This window comes from Bubalus kerabau, chromosome 21 (genome assembly GCF_029407905.1).
Source record: "Bubalus kerabau isolate K-KA32 ecotype Philippines breed swamp buffalo chromosome 21, PCC_UOA_SB_1v2, whole genome shotgun sequence".
NCBI classification, from domain to species: Eukaryota; Metazoa; Chordata; class Mammalia; order Artiodactyla; family Bovidae; genus Bubalus; species Bubalus kerabau.
The window spans coordinates 49,585,991-49,609,254 of NC_073644.1; the positions used below are offsets into that span (position 1 = coordinate 49,585,991).

General features: G+C 49.0%; 1 protein-coding gene and 1 long non-coding RNA gene across 3 annotated transcripts in view; one reads left to right on the forward strand and one right to left on the reverse strand.

Annotated features, from left to right (window-relative positions):
• Window positions 1-23,264, reverse strand: part of ST8SIA5 (ST8 alpha-N-acetyl-neuraminide alpha-2,8-sialyltransferase 5) — a 75,761-nt gene that overhangs the window by 31,012 nt on the left and 21,485 nt on the right. Inside the window, exon 2 of one of the 2 annotated variants that reach the window (XM_055559070.1) lies at window positions 14,345-14,452. The exons of the other annotated variant lie outside the window; for it this stretch is intronic. Coding sequence (XP_055415045.1) covers window positions 14,345-14,452 — 108 coding nt within the window. The remainder of the gene's footprint in view (window positions 1-14,344; window positions 14,453-23,264) is intronic. 2 annotated transcript variants of the gene reach the window in all.
• LOC129635866 (uncharacterized) lies at window positions 14,990-18,445 on the forward strand. The gene is made up of 3 exons (XR_008706503.1): window positions 14,990-15,140; window positions 15,970-16,127; window positions 18,320-18,445. It is a non-coding gene; the product is annotated as an uncharacterized LOC129635866 (long non-coding RNA).

The window sequence follows — 23,264 nt, forward strand, 5'->3', positions numbered from 1 at the left end:
CAAACTCATATTGATCCTTCAGTACCTACCTCAAATGCCCCCACTTCTGGGAAGACTTTTCTAATGCTCACTCTCAGGTTATTCTATACATTTTCTCTTAATTAGAACAGATACCATTGTATTATAATTGTCTGTTTATATATCTATTTCCCTTTCCAAATGAGGAGTATCTGAAACATGTGGAATCTGTCTTTGTTATCTCTGCACATTTGCACTACAGAGACAACAAAGCTAAAAACTACATTTCCCAGAATCCTTTGTAGCTAGGGTCCTCCATGCAATTTAGGTTCAACTAGTCAATATGCCATCAAATTTGGAAAACTCAGCAGTGGCCACAGGACTGGAAAAGGTCAGTTTTCATTCCAATCCCAAAGAAAGGCAATGCCAAAGAATGCTCAAACTACTGCACAATTGCACTCATCTCACATGCTAGCAAAGTAATGCTCAAAATTCTCCAAGCCAGGCTTCAGCAATATGTGAACCGTGAACTTCCAGATGTTCAAGCTGGTTTTAGAAAAGGCAGAGGAACCGGAGATCAAATTGCCAACATCCGCTGGACCATTGAAAAGACAAGAGAGTTCCAGAAAAACATCTATTTCTGCTTTATTGACTATGCCAAAGCCTTTGACTGTGTGGATCACAATAAATTGTGGAACATTCTGAAAGAGATGGGAATACCAGACCACCTGATCTGCCTCTTGAGAAATTTGTATGCAGGTCAGGAAGCAACAGTTAGAACTGGACATGGAACAACAGACTGGTTCCAAATAGGAAAAGGAGTACGTCAAGGCTGTATATTGTCACCCTGCTTGTTTAACTTTTATGCAGTGTACATCATGAGAAACGCTGGACTGGAAGAAACACAAGCTGGAATCAAGATTGCTGGGAGAAATATTAATCACCTCAGATATGTAGATGACACCACCCTTATGGCAGAAAGTGAAGAGGAACTAAAAAGCCTCTTGATGAAAGTGAAAGAAGAGAGTGAAAAGTTGGCTTAAAGCTCAACATTCAGAAAGCGAAGATCATGGCATCTGGTCCCATCACTTCATGGGAAATAGATGGGGAAACAGTGGAAACAATGTCAGACTTTATTTTTGGGGGCTCCAAAATCACTGCAGATGGTGACTGCAGCCACGAAATTAAAAGATGCTTACTCCTTGGAAGGAAAGTTATGACCAACCTAGATAGCATATTGAAAAGCAGAGACATTACTTTGCCAACAAAGGTTCATCTAGTCAAGGCTATGGTTTTTCCAGTGGTCATGTATGGATGTGAGAGTTGGACTGTGAAGAAGGCTGAGCGCTGAAGAATTGATGATTTTGAACTGTGGTGTTGGAGAAGACTCTTGAGAGTCCCTTGGACTGCAAGGAGATCCAACCAGTCCATTCTGAAGGAGATCAGCCCTGGGATTTCTTTGGAAGGAATGATGCTAAAGCTGAAACTCCAGTACTTTGGCCACCTCATGCGAAGAGTTGACTCATTGGAAAAGACTCTGATGCTGGGAGGGATTGGGGGCAAGAGGAGAAGGGAACGACAGAGGATGAGATGGCTGGATGGCATCACTGACTCGATGGACGTGAGTCTGGGTGAACTCCGGGAGTTGGTGATGGACAAGAAGGCCTGGCGTGCTGCGGTTCATGGGGTCGCAAAGAGACGGACACAACTGAGCGACTGAACTGAACTGAACTGAACTGAGTCAGTAGCTTACCTGGAGGCTCAGAAGGTACAGAATCAGCCTGCAAAGCAGGAGACCCAGGTTCAGTCCCTGGGTCAGGAAGATCCCCTGGAGAAGGGAATGGCAACTCATTCCAGTATTCTTGCCTATGAAAATTCTTCCCACGGACATAGGAGCCTAGAGGTCTACAGTCCATGTGGTTGTAAAGAGTCAGACACAACTGAGCATCTAACACTTTCAAAATCAGTACCATGAGACTGATTCAGAGCCATGTTCTAGAAGAATGTCAAGGCTAAAGGCATTGTTTCCCTGGGGCAGAATGTGGCGGAGGTGGCATGGCTCTTGGGAATTGCAGTGGTGGCTGCACCTTCACGATTTTATCAGAGGCTTCCACGGTGGACAGGTTTCACAATGCAGCTGGCAGAGACATTCTTGGAAGCTGGCCTAGAGGTTTTCTTCAGCTTTCCCGGTGATTCTGTGCTAGCCTTCAGTTCAGTTCAGTTCAGTTCAGTCGCTCAGTCGTGTCCGACTCTTTGCGACCCCATGAATCGCAGCACGCCAGGCCTTCTTGTCCATCACCAACTCCCGGAGTTCACCCAGACTCATGTCCATCGAGTCAGTGATGCCATCCAGCCATCTCATCCTCTGTCCTTCCCTTCTCCTCTTGCCCCCAATCCCTCCCAGCATCAGAGTCTTCTCCAATGAGTCAACTCTTCGCATGAGGTGGCCAAAGTACTGGAGTTTCAGCTTTAGCATCATTCCTTCCAAAGAAATCCCAGGGCTGATCTCCTTCAGAATGGACTGGTTGGATCTCCTTGCAGTCCAAGGGACTCTCAAGAGTCTTCTCCAACACCACAGTTCAAAATCATCAATTCTTAAGCACTCAGCCTTCTTCACAGTCCAACTCTCACATCCATACATGACCACTGGAAAAACCATAGCCTTGACTAGATGAACCTTTGTTGGCAAGGTAATGTCTCTGCTTTTCAATATGCTATCTAGGTTGGTCATAACTTTCCTTCCAAGGAGTAAGCATCTTTTAATTTCGTGGCTGCAGTCACCATCTGCAGTGATTTTGGAGCCCCCAAAAATAAAGTCTGACATTGTTTCCACTGTTTCCCCATCTATTTCCCATGAAGTGATGGGACCAGATGCCATGATCTTCGCTTTCTGAATGTTGAGCTTTAAGCCAACTTTTCACTCTCTTCTTTCACTTTCATCAAGAGGCTTTTTAGTTCCTCTTCACTTTCTGCCATAAGGGTGGTGTCATCTGCATATCTGAGGTGATTAATATTTCTCCCAGCAATCTTGATTCCAGCTTGTGTTTCTTCCAGTCCAGCGTTTCTCATGATGTACACTGCATAAAAGTTAAACAAGCAGGGTGACAATATACAGCCTTGACGTACTCCTTTTCCTATTTGGAACCAGTCTGTTGTTCCATGTCCAGTTCTAACTGTTGCTTCCTGACCTGCATACAAATTTCTCAAGAGGCAGATCAGGTGGTTTGGTATTCCCATCTCTTTCAGAATGTTCCACAATTTATTGTGATCCACACAGTCAAAGGCTTTGGCATAGTCAATAAAGCAGAAATAGATGTTTTTCTGGAACTCTCTTGTCTTTTCAATGGTCCAGCGGATGTTGGCAATTTGATCTCCGGTTCCTCTGCCTTTTCTAAAACCAGCTTGAACAACTGAAAGTTCATGGTTCACATATTGCTGAAGCCTGGCTTGGAATTTTGTGCTAGCCTTACCCTTAATCAATCACTTTCTGGTTTAACTAAAATGGTTTCTGTTATCTGCAACTAAGAACAAGGTGTCAGCCTGGGACCAAAAAAAAACTCCATGACCTTGTCTCTAACTTAGGTCATTTTTCCATCACACAACAGTAAGTGAGGTCTGGTGTCTTATCACAAAGATCATCATTTGCAACCACAGCCAGTGACACTAAGCCCTTGGGAATCCCTGGGTCTTCTGAAGCCATGATCTCAGGCTGCTACTAAGAAAAGTTCCAGATTCCAATGATGTAGAAGATAATTAAGAGGAAACTTATACTAGGGTTCTCAGGAGTTGGGACACTTACAGACACACCCAGGATATGCCTCTAAACCAGCCATGTGGCTTTGGGTAAATAGCTTCGCCTCTCTGAGCCTCTTTTTTCTCCTCCTAAATAATTTGAATGAGGTGGTACCTGAAGTCCCATCCAGCACTACAATACAACCCCAAAGTTTCCTCAGTGTTTCCCACTTAACTAAACAAGCCAGAACAATTCTATGAATTAATGATCCATAAACAAGGGAATGTTTACCAGCTTCCCTGGTGGCTCAGAGAGTAAAGAATCTGCCTGCAATGCGGGAGACCTGTGTTTGATCCCTGGGTAGGGAAGATCCCCTGGAGGAGGGCATGGCGCCCATGCCATGGAGAATCTGCCTGGAGAATCCCCATGGACAGAGGACCCTGGCGGGCTGTAGTCCATGGGGTCACAATGAGTCGGACACGACTGAGGGACTAAGCACAGCAAACAAGAGAAACTCTGGAAGGAAGTTAAAACCAATCAGCACCTCCCTTTGATCAGCCAGCCCCTTCGTCACCTTCACAAGCCATCCTCACTTTCCCTCTGCCAGCCTCCACTCAGTCTCCCTTTCTCTTGAATCTCCAATATCATCACTTGGCAGTTCAGTGATTCCAGATGGTCTCACATGGCGTGTTTAGTGGCTATTAGATGGCAAGGGTTTCAGAATAGGGTTCACATACTTCTTTGCCCATCCCTAGCCAGGGGCCCATCGCTTCCATGAGCCTTAGTTTCCTCATTTGCAAAATCAGCATAAAAAACGAAGTACACCTGTGACAAGATAAGATAATTGGCTGAGATAAGATAATGATGAGAATCTCAAAGAAAGCATTCATATAGCGTCTGGCACACAGGTTGCTGCTGCTAAGTCACTTGAGTCGTGTCCGACTCTGTGCGACCCCATAGACAGCAGCCCACCAGGCTCCCCCGTCCCTGGGATTCTCCAGGCAAGAACACTTTGTGCCTGAAAAAAAGTGCCCAGAAAATGTCTATTCCCCTTCTTCCCCTTTCTCCTGCCATGAAAGGACGAGACCTGCCAATGAATGCCCAGTGAGTCAGAGACGTGCTTACAGTCCCTCAGCCGGTTGATGACAGAGCTGAGAAAGAAATGGATAACTCAGAAGTTCTCCACCATCTGGATTGGCTGCCATTCTCCTGCTGCTGCTATTAGGAAACCTCTCCCCTGTCTCCCTGAGGGTAAACCCCATGCTGAGTTCTGCTTTGACTTAGGGATGTCCCTGATCACTGCAACTCTGCTGCAAACTCCATGGATTAACTGTGTTTCTGATGCTTTGACATCTAGGAGCTTCCTGGCCCCAGAGAGACTGCCTCTCCTAGAGCTAATGAATTCCTAGGTATGGTAAAAAAAAAAAAAAAAAAAAAAAAAAAAAACCCACACTGTGAGCATACCTTTCATGTGCAAACCAAGCAATCCAGAGCTCACACTCGCCACCACCTCCTCCTCCTCTTTCTCCTCCTCTCACACTTAGGGCCACTAGCTCCTCTGCCCTAATCACCCACAGGCCAGATACCAGACAACTTGCGGCAGCTCTCAGAGCCCTCTGAAATTATTTAAACAAGCCAATCTTAAGCCCACGTGCCTGCTCATCCATTCCTTACATAGAAACCACAAGAAAGGCTCTTGTCCACTTTTCCCTCTTTGCTCCTTCTGCTTCTTGACTGACGCTGGCGCCTTCCCGCGTGGCCCTACGTGGTATGGCGGGCTCCCCTTTTATCAGGATCTGTAAGTATAAAAACCTCCTCCTTCCTGACAGTCATTTCCACATCTGTGTGTCTAACCACAACTGATGATTTAAAAAAATCCCAGGCACCCTGAAAACACTGCATGTGGTACCTCAGCCAGGTAATTACAATCACTCCAGGCCGAGGTCTAAAGCCTCATTTTTCCATCTGAAAAAAATGGAGCTAATATAGCCCTTGGGATTCCCTGGTGGTTCACAGGTTAAAGCATCTGCCTGCAATGTGGGAGACCTGGGTTCGATCCTTGGGTCGGGATGATCCCCTGGAGAAGGAAATGGCAACCCACTCCAGTATTCTTGCCTGGAGAATCCCATGGACCGAGGAGCCTGGTGGGCTGCAGTCCGTGGGGTTGCAACGAGTCAGACACGACTGAGCGACTTCACTTCACTTTCACTTAATATAGCCCTTGCTTCTTTCTCCAGCCTATCCGGGCTTTGCTTTTAGAAGGCTGTGCTGTTCCGTCTCAGTCTCTAAAGATAAACGACTTGAGGAAATAAGACTGTAAGAAGCACTGCCACACTGGGTCATTCCTCAATTCTGCTTCTGAGAGGAGGCCCGAGGATGGCATTCTGGAGGAAGCCATAGAAATCCCTGTTTGGTCTGCAGACATCAAAATGATGCTGAAATGTTTGTGTATAGTGACATGAGAAAATGATTACACGATAATACTGAGTGAAAAAAGCAAGCTACAAAACTATGATCTCCAAAAAAAATTATATATACATATGTGAGCCCATGGGAAAGGACGATAACAAGATATTAATAGTTGGTTGCTCTAAGTACAGAGTTATGATGATTTAAAAAAAATCTTCTACATTTTTATACACTTTCTGTAATGGGGTTATGACTCTTATTATTGGAAATGACTAACAAATGCCCCTTTAAGCCACGGCTCTTTCTCTAAGTAGCTCAAGCATTCCCTTGAGCTACTAGAAGACTGAGAGCAGCAATTTCTCCAACCTCCCTAACTCCACGAGCCTCTCAAGGTGAGCTAGTCACTATCTCTTCTTTCAATTCTGGAAAGATGATCTCTACCCAGTTCAAAGGGGAGGACATGCTGGCAGGACACCTCCCAGGTATAAATAGTCACCGCTGGTCACATCAGGAGCGCAGCTCAGCTCAGATGCCACTTGGCTTCCGGCAGCCAAGGCCGATGCTGGCGCCAGGCTGCATCCACCCTGCCCCGTCTCTGTGCCCTTGGGGAGGTGAGGGGCAGGGCTGGGCACTGCTGGCTGCCTGATCAGCAGGGGACAGCCTCTGTTAAGTGAGAAGGCAAATGCAAACACGACTGCAACTGTGGAATACTGGGTCCCCTCCTCCCACACGGGCCTGGGTCCAGCTTTGCAGGCTGAGGGGGCCTCGTTTCAGCATGCCCTGGGTCTAGGGTGCAGAGTCTGGCTCTGTCCTTCCTCCTAGCCCTTCCCCATGAGCCTGCCCCAGAGACGGCTCCCCCGTCCAGCCTGAACCCCCCTGCAGAGCTCCATCTGGACCATGGAATTCACTGGGGACTACAGTACTTTGAGCCCCAGCAGTCACTGGCTGAGAGAAGATGAAGCCCATCCAGCAGTGTATGTCTCTCGCATACACCACTTCGTCCCCAGATACTGATGGTGTTCAAGACAACAGGAGCCCAGGGAGGTCCCTGTGTCATTCAGGAGCAGCCAGCCGCAGGGGAGACAAGAGCCCCACTGGTGTGGGTTGAGGCAAGACTGGAAGTAGAGGGTGCTGGAGGCAGGGACTGTGGAGGCTCAAAGTGAAGGAGCAGGTGCATTCACTGAGCTGAATGCATGTCCCCCCAAAATTCATATGCTGGAACCCTAGCCCCCAAGGTGATGGTATCAGGAGATGGGGCCTTCGGTGGTAATGAGGTCATGAGGGTGGTGCCCCCTGAATGGGATTTGTGCCTTTATAAAAGAGGCCCCAGAGAGTTCTTTAGCTCCTTCCACCATGTGAGGACACCATCTGCCACCCGGAGCAGGGTCCTCACCTGACCATGCTGGCGACCACACAGCCTCAGACTCCCAGCCTCCAGAACTGCAGAAAGCAAATCCCTGTTGTTGATGAGCCTCCTGGTGTGTGGTATTTCATCAGAGCAGCGTGCACAGACTAAGACAGTGAGCGTATGAAGAGTGGGTCTCAGGTGAGGTAGAGAGAATGGGATTCCCTGACGTGTGAAGGAACTGCTGGATGAAGAGCAGATGGAAGTATTCTAGGAGGTTCCAGAAGGTAAATCAAGAAGCCCCAGCTTAGCATGAGGGAGGGAAGGTTTGCAGTCCCAGAGGGGAGGCCTGCAGTGAAGGACCGGCCTCTCTTCAAGGCTCCAGGAGCCCCACTGCCCACGGTCCCAGCACAGCCTCCACAGACATTGAAGAAGGGGTTGCGGGCTATGCATGACTACATGGAGTGGGCACCTGGAGAGCCTTGCTGTCTTCCCTTCTAAGCATCCCCTAAACTGATTCCCAGATGGATGCTGATCCTCTTAACCAGACCCTAGAGCCCCTGTCCTTTCCATTCTCCATTTCCTTCCATTCTCACTCCTTTCTATGGCCTCCTGTCTTTACTAAGGGACTAGTATGAAATTCCTGATGATGGTCCAGGAGGCAGGAAGCATGGGAGCCGTGAAGGAAAGGAAAAAGAACGGACCGCTGGAGGGAGGGACAGAGGGTCTGGGGAGCTGACTGGAGGGTGAGGAAGGGGTAGGGCTGGGTCATCTGATGTGAAAAGCCAGCCCCAAGGGGAACACCTCCTGCCTAGCTGTGAGCCCACCCAGGGGACCCCACTGGTGACGGAGCAAAGTGGGAATTTCACAGAGGAGGAGGCAACTGAGGCACAGAAATAGTGATGTCGGTGGTTATTTGGCCAGGAGACTCAATTCAGACACAGCCAAGGGCCATAAAGCTTGGTGGCCAGGAGAGCTCACGGAATGACACCATCTGAGGCCTCTCGGGGCCTCAACAGCCCCGCTTTCCCAGTTGGCCTCCTCTGCCTGCCACCAGAAGCCCACACTGAGTGCATGGGAGCAAAGGGAGAAGCAGTGCCATCTTTCTTAGATGGAGCCCAAGAGTTCTGGTTATTTATTTTTCACCCATTATTTAAAATAAATTAATAGAATGAGGAATCTTAAAAAAAAAAAAAAAAGTAGTTTCATTCCAAATAATCTGCTAAACTTAAGGGATATTCATGGAAAAATCTGGTCGTCAAAAAGCAAAGAAGAACATCCAGATAGCATATCAGAACCACAGGCGGAATTTTTCCATTTTAAACTCAACCAAATAAGGAGGCAATTCCACCTAAAGACTGCTGATGACTGCATCCTCTCTCTCGATAATCTAATTCTCTCACAATACTCGTGTTGATGCAGGTGACCCCCAAATTCAGACTACTCTCCTAATCTATTATTTATTTATGTATGTCCTTTTCCCTAGAAGCAAAAATTGACCCAAAAGGCTTATGCTAAGCCAGCCTGCACTCAAATGCAGACGTGCAGACCTCACCCCTCAAAGCTGCCACCACACCTCCTCTGTAAGTCCTCCGTGGAAAAGTCTTTCCCTTGGGCTAACCTTGCCACCCAGGGCTCCTCTTTGAAATCCAGGACCCCCAGGAGGAGACAGAAGGAACACAAAGCATAGTGGCTGGGGGTGAAGGAGAGCGCAGAAGGTCAAAAGTGGGAAAGAGATAGGAGAGGAGGGGATGAGAGACCCTAAAGATTGTCTTTTCTGGCCTATACTGCCCATGACAGCAGTGGGAGAAAACGTGCATGTCGATTACCTACTTAGATCAATACGGTCATTTTAGTCCAGTGTAACAGCCAGGAGCTGAGAGGACTTGGCAAGGACAGCCAAGGAGACCCAACCTAACCCAACCTTGGATGTCTATCCACAGCCCGGAAAGTAGAATCCCTCTGCATGGCCCACAAGTGCTGGGACTCAGAGTTACAGAGCAAGGGGTATGTTCCAGCTCCACCACCCACCACCACCTGGAAGTGGGGACTCCGTTCCTCATCTGTAAAATGGGGGCAATGACAGCACCCCCCCCAAAAGCCTGAGGGTTACGCATCAGGCGCCCAGCACCGTGCCCGGCACACAGCCAGCCCCTAGTAGCGCTCAGCCATGGCATCATCGCCTGTCCACGTCCAATCCAAGTCCCTCCCCTCCACAGAAGCACCTCCGACTTGTACCCTAGGCTCCTGGAGCCCTCGCCAGCTGCATCACACAATTTATTCCCTAATTATACACTGTCATGAAACAATTAGGGAACAATTCAAGACAGCATAATAAAATGCTAAATTCAATTCAGTCAAGTTCCTTCCAGCTCTGAAATATGATGACTCCACACCCCAGGCATACACGCCCGCCTGGAACGCAGACCTTGACCCAAAAAGAAAGGCTCTTTCTTCCAGAAAGAAATACACATTCACTGGGCCTGCAGTTCTGCGGAGCAAAGAGGCGACTGTGCCGCCAGTCTGGGGCCTGCCCGCCACTCCTGTGCTGGTCCTTCCTTTCCCGCGGGAAGTCCCCAGCACCGCAGGGAAACTCTGTCCTCAGATCTGCTCTAGAAGTGGTCCTTCCCTGTCTTTGCAAACCATCTCCTGCCATGCGGTTCCAGACCAGGGGACCAAGGTTGTATGCACCCTGAGAGGAGGGGCTGCCTGTGGCCTGGGTCTGAAGTAAGAAGGTTTGGAGGGCCCTGACACTGCACGCACAGGTGGTCCAGCCCTGTTCTCTGGCACAGGAGCGTCCTCAGGATTTGGGGAAGGCTGAGCAAGCATAGAGGGGTTCATGTGCGCTTGCTGGGGAGTTCTCTGTGTGTGTGATGATAGAAATTGCTTCCTTCCCTGATACTCAGTTGGTAAAGAATCCACCTGCAAATGCAGAAGATCCTGGTTTGATTCCTAGGTTGGGAAGATCCCCTGGGAAAGGGAAAGGATAGACCCACTCCAGTATTCTAGCCTAGAGAATTCCATGGACTATTGGGATCCCAAAGAGTCAGACACAACTGAGCGACTTTCACTTTCACTCACCCCCCAGCCCCAACCCCGATGCAGACACATCTTACAGAACGTGGAGTGAAAGTGGCTATCAGGGAAAGCTTCCAGGAGGCGGTGGAGTGGGAGGTGGATCCTGGAGGAGGACAAGGACTGGAACATGGATCAGGAACCGTCTGACGGAAGCTGAGTGAAGTCTTTTGAGCGGTGACTACAGACCAGGCTGAGAGTTAGCACCTGGGGGACTTCTGCCTCAGCTGCCCTCAGCCCCTAAGATTGGGTGACCTTTCCCTGCGGTGTCCTGAGGCAGTGAGCGCTGCCTGCCCACTTTGACAGGTGGGCGCTATGCCTCCCCTGCGCTTCAGATGGTCACTGGGTTTGCAAGAAGCTGGCCAGGCTGGAGAGGTGAAAGCAGTGAGCTGACAAGTCAAGAGCCCTTCACCCCGCCTTCCCCTGCCCCATCGTCCCCTTCTCAGAATTGCGTACTCCGTAGTGGGGGTGGTGGTACGGGGTGGGTGGCGGGGGTGGGGCGGCTCTCAGTCAGTTATTGCAAAAGTATATCATCTGCCTCCACTGCCTTCTGTTTTTATCCACATACACACCCCCACCTTCAGTCTCCTTTTTCCCACCCTGCCACCCAGATTCTCAGACTACCTGACCACCTACTCCTCTCAAGAGAAAAAATTCTCTGGTCATTCTAAACTGAGAATGAGTTTATGATTCCACAATGTTTCCCCTCCTCAGGGATTAATTTTCAAGGATACTGCCAGGAGAAGACGAGGTTTAATCCAAAGGGATAAATCTCTAAGGGAGAATTCAGGGACACTAACGTTGAAGTCTGCATTCTTACCAACAGTCTTTACTTTGTCCTTGCTTAATTCATCCTTTATTCGATTAACATTTATTGAGCTGGGGCTATACTGGGTGCTGAAAATTCAGAGAGGGAGAAGCACAATCACTGCCTAGGTGGGTAGATAGAAACACAAACACCCAATCTAAAGATGATGAGAACTCTCTTCAAAGACCTTCCTGCTCCTTCAAGGCAGCCACTTAAATAGAAGCACTTGCTGATTACCAATTATTCTTATCTGCTCTCTACAGCAGTTCTCCTTAGATGCCTATTGGACACTTTTAGATCTAGATCTGAAATTAACAAAACTATATGTCAATGTATATTTTGTAACACACACTTGCCAGCTGGACTTCCCCCAGCTCGTGTCCAAAGTGAAGACCTGGCCACAGCCTTTATGAGCACCATCTGGCCTGGATTTTCTTTGTGGTCCTGTTTGGAGTGTTCCAGACCGATCATTTGGACCTGCTCCTTCTCCTTGTGGCTCCTGGTTGAGTACATAACTTATGAGTCATTTCTTTTTTTTGCCCATCTTTATCCTCTGTTATAAATGGTACCTCCTGACCTCCCTTCCAACGGGTGTTAATAATAAATGACTTCCGGTGTACCACATTTGAACCCTCCACACAGCTACAGATAGCAAAATATGGCATGCGCTGAATTATTCAGTAGGAAAATAATACCACAAAGCTCATCCCGTATTTCAGGCACGGACAGTTGTCTGCTGGGATGATGCACTTTCACTCGGCAGAGTCTTTTCCCAGTGTCATCAGGTCCTCCCCCAAGTCCTGCACGTCTGCTGCGAGGAGCTGTCCTGTCCATTTTAAAGAAGGCAGAAGCTGCTCCCACACCAAAGAAAAGAATCTCCAACACACGGGTCGGTTCTAATTACATGAACCATTATTTTCTGCACGTGGGAAAGACATACTGTGTTTTCTCACCTCTGTGGGGAGTTTAGAGGTCAATCAGAAATTGGGATCTAAGTTGGCAGTGCCCAAGAAGAACTTGGAATGTGTGGTCATCACATTTATTCAGGGGCTCAGGGGGCTCTTGGTCAAACAGCGGCTCTCCGGAAGGAAACCAGCTCAGCTGGTGACGATGTTAAATAAGGGGCACCCGATGGAGGTGGCGGTGTGTCTGAACCCGAGGGGCCCGGGAAAACAGGGAGGGTGACCTGCGCTGCTGAGAGCGGGAGAGAGGATCAAGGGCAAGGGAGATGAGAGAGAGGAGGAGAGAGGCCGGACACAGGGACTGAGAAAGAAAAGTGGACCCAGAGAGGGCGGCAGGAGGAAAGGAAGAGGAGAGACTAGGTAGGGTGAGAAAGGCACAGAAATCAGAGACAAAATTGCAGGGAAAGGACAAAAAGACAAAAGCTGCTGGCAGTAGGAAAAGCCAGAGGCAGAATCTGTGCGGTGGTCTCAGCCCCAGCCCGGGACATCTGCCCAGAACAGCCTCCCAAGGGCCTGTCCCGTCTTACTCAGCTGATTAGGATTTTCTAGCCAAACCCTCTCTGTGAACCCTTCAGGGAGTCCTTCCCAGGGAGACAGACACCTGCAGACTTACCTAGACACCCTGGGGCATCTGGGTGGGCAGGTCACACAGCAGAAGCCAATGTTGGAAGCTCAAATGGAACAGACAAGTCAGGACTTATCCTCTCACTGGGTGACAATCCCAGGAGCCAAGTGCCAGGCCAGGGCTCCCACCACAGATATATGGAAAGAACTAGGCTCCTAAAGGGTCAGAATAAGACCCTAATCCTAGGCCATGGCCCATGGCTGCCCCACACCCCAAGGCCTGTCTATTCACCTCCCCCGTCGGCGTCTGACATTGGAGCCACATCGTCTCTTTTTCAAAGCATTGGATAAAATCACGCATATTTAAGCCCCTGAAAAACATACTACTTCTCTTCTGCAGGGTCAATTTGATGTTTTAGTGTCAAAATGGACAGCAACAAAAACCCAGGCCTCTTTCCCAGGGAAATTAATCTAATAGCTAGCCTGCACTTGGAAATGCAAAAACTAAGAAACCAAATAACTTAGCCCGGAGAAAACCTTAGTGGGCAGGTTGCAGCCACACCCTCCTTCAAGCAGAGAGAGCATCCCACCTTGTCTGAAAAAATTCCCTGAAATGACCACCCCCGCCGCACCCCACCCCCACCTTACCCACAATGAGTGCGCTCCACCTGAGAACACTCCATTTTCATTTGTTCTACAAATAGTTCCTTCTCCTGGATATACAGAGTGCCCCTCATTACTGATTTTAGCTCCAAACACTACGGCAGATCAAGAAGAAATAACCATGTGATGGTATAAATGTCAGTTCTCAGTATCATATCTTGGTGAAAATGGTTCTTCCCCAACCAAGGTCAAGGGCTTCCCAGGAGGCACTAGTGGTAAAGAGACTGTCTGCCAGCGCAGGAGACATAAGAGATGTGGGTTCGACCCCTGGTTTGAGAAGATCCTCTGGAGGAGGAAAAGGCAACCCACTCCAGTATTCTTGCCTGGAGAATCCCATGGACAGAGGAGCCTGGTGGGCTACAGTCCATAGGGTTGGACATGACTGATCAACTTAGTACAGCCAAGGTCAGCCCAGCCAAGGCTGGGCAGAGTAGGGACAGCCTGCTCTGTGGATTTCAGAGGAGCAGGAAACCAATGGTCTTTGCCCACCCTGATGTCACCCTGACACATACCTACACACCCCAAAATCCTTCCAGGAGGGGTGGAATATTGCCCCAAACTCAAATGGAGGCTGGAGACCCAGACTCCCACTCCACTGCCCCCAACCCTCATTCCAAGAGAGGGGGCGGCGAGTCCCTGCTTTGCTCTGGCTGGGTCCTGGCCCTCACCCTCCTATCTAAGCAGCCCAGGTCAGATGCCAGGGTGAGCTCTGGGCCATTGCACTGAAACTGCTTCTTCCCTGAGGGCAGCCCGGAGGGGCAGAGGCTGCAGGTTCGCCCCGAGAATAGCTTCCCCCCACTCCCTGGTTGTTCACCGGGGGTCTGTACCTGGAACTGGAGTCACTGCCGCTCTGCACTGCCGGGTCGTCTGTGACATTAAAGAGCCCCGTCCAATTGGCCAGCTGGTCACCACTCTGCCAACCAAACTGGAGGCCTCTGGCAAGAGAACGAGGCAGTCGGTACTCATGCTCACGTGCTGGGTAAGCCCGTCACCAGGGAGCCGCAGTCCAGCGTGTGCCACGTGACACATTGCCTTGACCACGCCTAATGGAGACGAGAGTGCTGTCCATCCAGAAGGACGACCATAATAAACCAGAGTCCTTTACAGGGTTCTCTGCTAGTCCACATCCATGCCCTCAGTTCACCTGGACGGGCAGGCCAGGGTTACGAGTCATCATGCATGCAGAGACACTGAGGCTTAGTGAGATCAAGGTCACCGAGCTCCTCTACCCCGTCTGGTGCATCCTTCAATGCCGCCTCTAGCAACTAGCTCCAGCTCCTCAGCTCTTCACTTTCCTCAGAGGCCAGACACACAGCAAAGCTTTTAATGAAATCTAGTTTTCCAACACATAAGGACAGGCCTCCTGTTTAAGAGATGAACTCAACACACCTGGTTCTCTTCGCTCCCTCCCCCCGCCTGACTGAAATGCAGCAAAGGCATAAAAAGGGCCTGTGGAGAGGAGGCATAGAAGGGGGCCAGCGACAACATTCTGGAAGACCAAAAGCAGATGGGTCACTTGCCTTAGGCCAGAGAGAGGAGCCCTGACTGCTTGTAAGAAGCAAATCTATTCTCCGGACACAGATCTAGAAAGCTTTGGAAGGTGCGGTGCTGGGGCCGCAGAAGGTAAGGGCGCAAAATGGAGTGGCGGGCAGGAAAATCGCTTTAGGTTCATAAGGAACATTAGCCACTACCCACCTCCACGCCCCCAGGGCCCCTGCCTTAAGCCCAAGCAGGCTGGGCCCTCTACCTGCCCCAAGACAGACAGATGGCAGGAGGCTTGACCCAGAGGAGCTCTGTGCTGCTGGCCTCATGCAGGGAGATACTAGGCTGAAAACAGCTGGGCAGACCTGAAAAGCGGCTTACTGTGCACGCCTGGTCCCAGCCACGCTACCCCAAAGCTTTGGCCATGGCTGGGTTTCTCGGAGGGAACCTGCCCAGGTCCAGAGAGAAGGCTACAGACCAAAGGGGTGCTGCCGCCCCATCACCGGGGTGGCTTGGTCTGGTGCTGCTGCCATTTGGGGCTGCACAGTGCTTGTTGGGGGGTGTCCTGTGCACCCCTGGTGAGTGGCATCCCTGGTTTCTACCCTCTGAGGCCCGCAGCACCTCCTGCCCCACTCTCCTGCCGTGATGACCAAAACTGTCTCCAGACATTGCCAAATGTCCCCTGTGGGGTACCCCTGCCCACCACACTGAGTTCCAGTGCACCTCCTAGAGGCTGGCTTTGCCCTCAAATGTGAATATTAAAGTCCCATCAAAGACTCTGGCACGTGGGATAAACTTCACCGTGAAAGTGGAGAATAAAACAAACAAAAATAAAACTCTTAAACCCCTAAAAATAAAGCCCTTTAATAAACAGCCTCTATGCTAAGGGGAATGGGGCAGGGACGGTGGTCAGAGCTGGGCTCTAGTCCACCCGGACCAGCCACTAATGAGCTGAGTGACCCCAGTGAAGTCTCCACGTCTCTCTTGGCCTCTGTTGCTATTTTTCGAGTCAGGAGAGCGGTCTCGACGTCTGAAAGTGCTTGACCGGAAGTATCACCAGGCTGAGCTGTGTCCTCAATCACCGGACTGAGCTGTGTCCTCGATGTCAAGACAGGTCGCCTCCTGCCTGTGAGTCAGCCTGGTTTCCAGCCAGACGCTGGGCAGAAGAGGCCCTCGGGGCCCTGTGAGCAGAAGGGCCGCACACATGAGATGCTCAGTGGATGCTTTGCCGAGTGACTCGGATTCTCTCCACCTCCACAGCAGAGCGGAACTGGGGGCAGAATAGGCACAACTTGCAGGACAGAGCCTGAAGCTGCAGAAAAGTGCCCTTCAGTTCCTAGTGTGTTCAGGGAACAGCAGCAGCGTTGCACTTGTTCTGGCTCGAGATCTTTATATTCTTGAACCAGTGAAGTTGCTCAGTCGTGTCCGACTCTTTGCAACCCCATGGACTGTATAAAACGGTATAAAATGGTCTCACACATTGCAGGCAGATGCTTTACTGTCTCAGCCACCAGGGAAACCCAAATATTTATTTATTTATTTAGCTGTATCAGGTCTTAGATGTGACATGTGGGATCTAGTTCCCTGACCAGGGGTCGAACCCAGGCCCCCTGCCTTGGGAGCTCAGAGTACTGGCCACTGGACCATCGGAGAAGTCCCTTTATATACTTATCTATCCACAATACAAATATTGCATACTTCTATAAACCCATCACATATTTGGGCTTCCATGGTGGCTCAGTGGTAAAGAATCCGCCTGCCAAGCAGGAGACTCAGGTTTGATCCCTGGGTTGGGAAAATCCTCTGGAGAGGGAAATGGCAACTCACTCTAGTATTCTTGTCTGGGAAATCCCATGAGCCTGGTGAGCTACAGTCCATGGGGTCACAAAGAGTTGGATATGACTTAGTGACTAACGGAGAAGGCAATGGCACCCCACTCCAGTACTTTTGCCTAGAAAATCCCATGGATGGAGGAACCTGGTAGGCTGCAGTCCATGGGGTCGCTAGAGTCGGACACGACTAAGCGACTTCACTTTCACTTTTCACTTTCATGCATTGGAGAAGGAAATGGCAACCCACTCCAGTGTTCTTGCCTGGAGAATCCCAGGGACGGGGAAGCCTGGTGGGCTGCCGTCTATGGGGTCGCACAGAGTCGGACACGACTGAAGCGACTTAGCAGTAGCAGTAGTAACTAAACAACATCACATATACATTTATAAATACATTGTAAGCATCTATAAAATAAACTATTCATTTACTTTTTTATTGATTTGAAGGGGTTATGTTTCCTTTCAAAGAGATATTTTGAGGAAATATTATTAGGTATTTCTTAGAAAGAATTTGGATTTGGTTTATTAGGAGGGGAAACATTTTGTGAGCCCTTCACATACATGCTCTCCACTCCTACAACAGCTTCATGTGGCAAGTCCCATTCTCTGCACTTACAGTTGATGAAATGTGTAGCTCAGAGAGGTTTGGGAACTCGCCCAAGGTTACAAGGCTATCAAGTGGCCAACCTAAGATTTAAATATAGCACCTTCTGACTCTAAAAACCAACCTAAAAGTCTGTACCAGAATACCTATTGGCAAAGAAAACAGTAGTATTTCCACCAGAAATTTTGCAAATTAGCCGATTCACAAGCACATTCAAGCAATTCCCAGCCCAGCAGCCAGCTAGAAAACTCACAGGCTCCTTAGAAAGAGTCCAGCCAGCAAGACTCATGTCCTCCACCAAGTGGGTCAGCCAGCAACACCGCCACTCTCTTGCCCAGACTGGCTGCTGAGACAGGGTGTCCCTTCATAAGACAGTCCCTCCCAGGGTTGCAGAAGTGACAAACTACTAAGAAAACATCAATTACTATATTTTAGCAGGAACTGTGACACAGAAGGGCCATTCACTGATAGTTCAATTAGGAAAGAATCTGCCTGCAATGCAGGTAGACCCCAGTTTGATTCCTGGGTCAGGAAGATTTCTACAGTTTGCTGTGATCTGCACAGTCAAAAGCTTTAGTGTAGTCAATGAAGCAGAAGTAGATGTTTTTCTGGAATTCCCTTGATTTTCCTATGATTCAGCAGATGTTGCCAATTTGATCTCTGGTTGCTCTGCCTTTTCTAAATCCAGTTTGTACATCTGGAAGTTCTCAATTCACATACTGCTGAAGCTTAGCTTGAAGTATTTTGAGCATTAATAATATCCCCCCAAAATTATGAAGGGTTATTAAAATATATGGACTGGATTAAAAATATACATGCTTCCAGCCGTGGCCTCCACGGGCTCTGCAGGCGGGGACCGGAGTCACTGTCTTTTCTACATTCCTCAGGTCAGTAAAGCATGGAAGCCAGCTGTCTCCAAGTTCATCTCTGGTCTCCGTGTACCCTGACACTTTCTCAGAGCTGCTTCCTAATGACCATGCCAGCAGCCACCTCCTCTGTTCCAGAACCTTCCAAGAATCCCCACTGCCAAAGGACAAGTTCCAAACCCTCAACTCAGGGGCCCTTCCAGCAGCTGCCCTGCAGCTTGACCTGCAGCCCAGGGAAACCTCAGCCTCGTGACCCACCAGGGCATTTCGACTCTCAAGCCTTTGCCCTGGGCATTCCCACTCAACTTCATCCCATCCCCCATTTACCTGACTCCCACCCAAATCCAGCTGAAAAGCCTTCTTCTCCTTGAGCCCCAGCTCTGTCAGCTGAACTCTAACTCTCTCTCATGACCCCTTCAGCACCACACATTCTGCCCTGAGTCGCTGGTCCTCTGCGCCTGCTCTTTGTATGTCATCCCTACAGGCAGATAGTCCTTTATAGACCTGGGTGTTCATTGGAAGCACTGATGCTAAAGCTGAAACTCCAATCCTTTGGCCACCTGATGTGAAGAGCTGACTCGTTTGAAAAGACCCTGATGCTGGGAAAGATTGAAGGCGGGAGGAGAAGGGGACGACAGAGGATGAGATGGTTGGATGGCATCTCGACTCAATAGGCAAGAGTTGGAGTAAACTCTGGGAGTTGGTGATGGACAAGGAGGCCTGGTGTGCTGCAGTCCATAGGGTGGCAAAGAGTCGGATATGACTGAGCAACTGAACTGAACTGAACTGAACAGCCCTTTATAGACTTGCCTGTAAACCAGGTGTAAAGTAGTCTTCCCCAAGAGCCCTGAAGCAAGTGGAGTGGGGAAAAGGGGGCTGACTCAGGCAGCTTTAGGTTCTAAAACTCCAGGATCCTTGGCGAAAATTAGAGCAGGAGGTTTTCACGTCCCAGGAAAGAGGAAGAAGCAAGGTATTTGGGGAGCAGGGGCAGAGGGCACACTCCAGATGGCTCACTGGGTCCAACCTTCCTGGGGTGGTAGCAGGTGTTTCTAACTTTCACGCCAAGAGATGAGTTGTAGTATATAAAATTGGAGGACCGTTAGTAGTGGGCACTAGGCATGGAGAGGCTGGATTTGAAGGGCCACAGGCCAGGGAGTGGGGTTGGGGGTGAGGGCACTGGAAAAGCAGAGCAGAGGATGCAGGGCCAGGGCTTGGCCCATGTCCCGTTCAGTGCTCGCCACAGAAACCGCCTTTCCCAGGTGTCAGAAACCGGACTGGCCAGGCTGCGGGCCTGCCTTTGGTGGGATTTCAGGCAGCAGCAAAAGTTTGATAAGGGAGACATTGCTGGATAAGAAGGCACTCCCAGAGCCTCTCCGTCACCTGTGCCTGCAGCTACCCCATTCCTGCCTCCAAAGATTCCTGGGTAGAGATGCCCCCAGAGCCCACTCCCTTTTGCAATCGTGTGACTCTTGGCATTTTTACCTCCCGAAGCCTCAGTTTCCTCACCCGTCAAAAGGAGAAATAATCCTCAACCTAAGGATATAAACAGCCCACAAAAGCAGATATGTAAATGTGAACATACATATAAGAGCTTAAATCTAATAACATAAACTTAAGTCTAATAACCTACAGCTTAAATCTAATAACACAATTTAAACACATCTCACTCTGTGTTCTCTGCCAGAGAAGACAAGAAAGCTGTTGGAGCACCAGCTGAGAAGAAGTCTTACTCTCCAGATCCATAGCCTTTTCTGCTTTTTGAATCTTATACACGCAAAATCTAGGTAAATTGTGGTGTGGGTTTAACCTCACTAGTAACCAAGTGTGAAAGTGAAAGTGTAAGTCACTCAGTCGTGTCCAACTCTGTGTGACCCTATAGACTGTAGCCCACCAGGCTCCCCTGTCCATGAGATTTCCCAGGCAAGGATACTGGAGTGGGTTGCCATTCCCTTCCTCAGGGGATTTTCCTGACCCAGGGATCAAACCCAAGTCTCCCGGATTGCAGGCAGATTCTTTACCGTCTCAGCCACCAGCGAAGCCCCTAATAACCAAAGTACATGCAAATGAAATTAAAGCAATCCTTTTTTATTAACCTATCAGGTTGACAAGATAAATGTAATGTTAATACCGAGGGCTGGTCATTGGTGTCACCCACGTTTCTGGAAAAGAACTTAGGAAGATGGATCAAAAGGTTTAAGAGTGTTTATACATTCAGTCCCCATGATACCCCTTCTAGAAACTGATCCTTAGGAAATGATCCAACTTTGATCTGATGAAATAAAATTTATATTTTAAGGCAGGACAAGAAAAGTTAAATATAAAATTATCTCTCTGTGGTTTGGGCCTTCTCCCTCCCTGATGAGCAGGCTTCATCTGCATTAATGTGCAGACAGAGCTCCTGTAAGATGGGAGTGCCTGCTCAACCGGAAAGATTGTTGTTGTCTTTTTCTTTATTCTGATGCTAGCAATGTAACTTCTCAAAACAAGAGTGCTCTTTCCCAGCTCTGTAGCGGGTCATGCTGACTTGCTATTCCCTTGGTGCGTGTTCACCTGGACTATGCACCCTTGGTGAACTTTATAGAAAATATCAGTATGTCATTCTGATGCAAAATCCTTTATCTCAAAAATCTGTATGTCTTATGTGAAATAGATGACCAGTCCAAGTCTGATGCATGAAACAGGGCACTCAAAGCCGGTGCACTGGGACAACCCAGAGGGATGGGATGGGGAGGGAGGCGGGAGGGGGCTTCGGGATGGGAGACACATGTACACCCACGGCTGATTCATGTTAATGTATGGCAAAAATCACCACAACATTGTAAAGTAATTAACCTCCAATTAAAATAAATAAAATTTTTTTTAAATGCATATGTCTGTGACTTTGACAAAACGTGGAACAGTTCTCAGAGCTTTCTCTGATTCTGCTTCCCAGGTTATAATCTTCAGTTTGGCTGGGACAAAATTCCCTTTCTTCTTTCTTAACTTGATGGTTAATTGAATTTTTGTTGACAGATCAAAGGGCTTTGAACCAGACAGACAGTTGTCTGGGGTCTTTTATTAATCAGGAAACATCCTAAATACCCAGCGTTGGGGAGAGGCTAAAGAACTACAGTGCTAAATGACATGTGGCCACGTGGGCCCCAAAATATTGTGTCTATGAAGTCATTTTAAAAGGTGCAGGGAAATCATTAACATAAGCAAAAAATTAATAAATAGAATACATGTTCGCTATGATCTCATTTCTTTTACAAAAACAGTGCTTAGAGCAAAGGCGAGGAGAAAACATTCCCTAAAACTAATATGTCTCTGAGTGTGGTATGATGAGGGAATTTTTTCCCCTGCTTATTTATACTTTGCTGTCCTTTCCATAAGCTCTAAGACAAACATGTATTATTTAATAATCACAGAAACAATGTGGACTCTGAGCAATACAGAGATCACAGATGACTTTGTAGACCTTTGGAGGCACCCAGTAGGTCCTCAGTAAATAACACTTGGACTTTCTCAAGTGAGAAAAAGCAGGTGCAAAAGCATTCTGGTAACTCTTTTCATGCTGCACGAACAGAAGGGATTGAGGAGATCTGGCACGAACACAGCAAGGAAAAACTGGGAAAACCAAGCCGGGGAGGTTTTTTCAAGCTGAGATTTGAGAGGAGCAGCTCCAGAGTTTCATGCCTCTCTCCTGAGTAACTGCTGCCACCCAAGCCCCTCAGTGCCTGGTGACCTGCTGTGGGGGTCACCAGCCTGTGGCCCTTTGTCCTCCCCCAACCCCATCCAGAGAGCCCAGGGTCCGGTTAGGATCGGTGCCTAAGGATCAGCAGCCAGAAGCGGCTGCAGCAGTTGAGCTTTAGCTCAGCTTTTAAGCCCTTCTTAACTGCGATTGTGACCAAGAATAGAACCAAATCCACCTCTTTTTCTTGAGTCAACTTGATCTCAAGCTAGTGGGCCCACTAAGAACGTGACGCCTTTGCCCCCCGAGAGACCCTGAGCTGGCCAGAAGGGCCACTCTCATTCCCTGACATTGACCTCTAAAGTGATGAATAGTCCCATAACACCCTTCCTCTCCCTTAACCAATCATTGTCTTCACTCTCCTTGGGCCTTGGGCCATTTCACCTGGGACACACCCTGTTTAAAACAACCCATACGTTCCCACAAAGTGCTTTACTTCCACCACGGAGCAAAGTTCACCAAGGAAGAAGACGGTGAATGAACTGAGTGAGTGAAGCAAAGGCAGCAGGGACCAGGGGTTATCTCACGCTACACCTGCCCAGGTAGGTGCCCTGAGCCCCAGCTCATTGCTGCCATGTGGGAAGATGAGCCTTATGTTGCCATTTTGTTCATCCTTCCAAGAGATGCTGGATAGCCAGACTTTTATTTTTAATTTGCCAATTTTTAAATGCTGTGTAGACCAAATACTCCCTGCTGTGAGCTACCCACAGCCTGGGGAATCCCCATTGGTAGCCCTGACTTATATCCTCTGTTTGAAGCTGACCCTAGTGCAAAGAGGGAGACAGAGTGTGTGCCGCCCATCTCAGCTGAGGAAACTGAGGCAGAGCACGGGAAGTTACCTCTCAGTCAGCTGGAGGCAAAGCCAGGCCTGGGAGCCAGAGCCTTGACTCCCAGTTCAACCACCAAAATGCTGGATGCTATGCCAGGACTCAGCACGCCTTGGGATCTTCCATCTTGGGGGCTGGGTCAGCAACAACCCTCAGCCTCTGCCTCCTGTGCAGCAGACACACTCACCGTCACAAAAGGCAGCCACGGGGGAAGGCCAGGGCGTGCAGCTCCTGAGCCTAGCCTGCAGCTGCCCTTTCCCTTCCTCCAGACAAAGCGTATATTAGGAACGCAAATGACTGAGCTGCTGTTATGACAAGATAACCTTGAGTCAGCTCTATTTGGGGAAAAAAAAGAAGAAAATCATTCACAAAACGTCAGTTCTTAACTTTCGTGGGAGGCTAATCTATT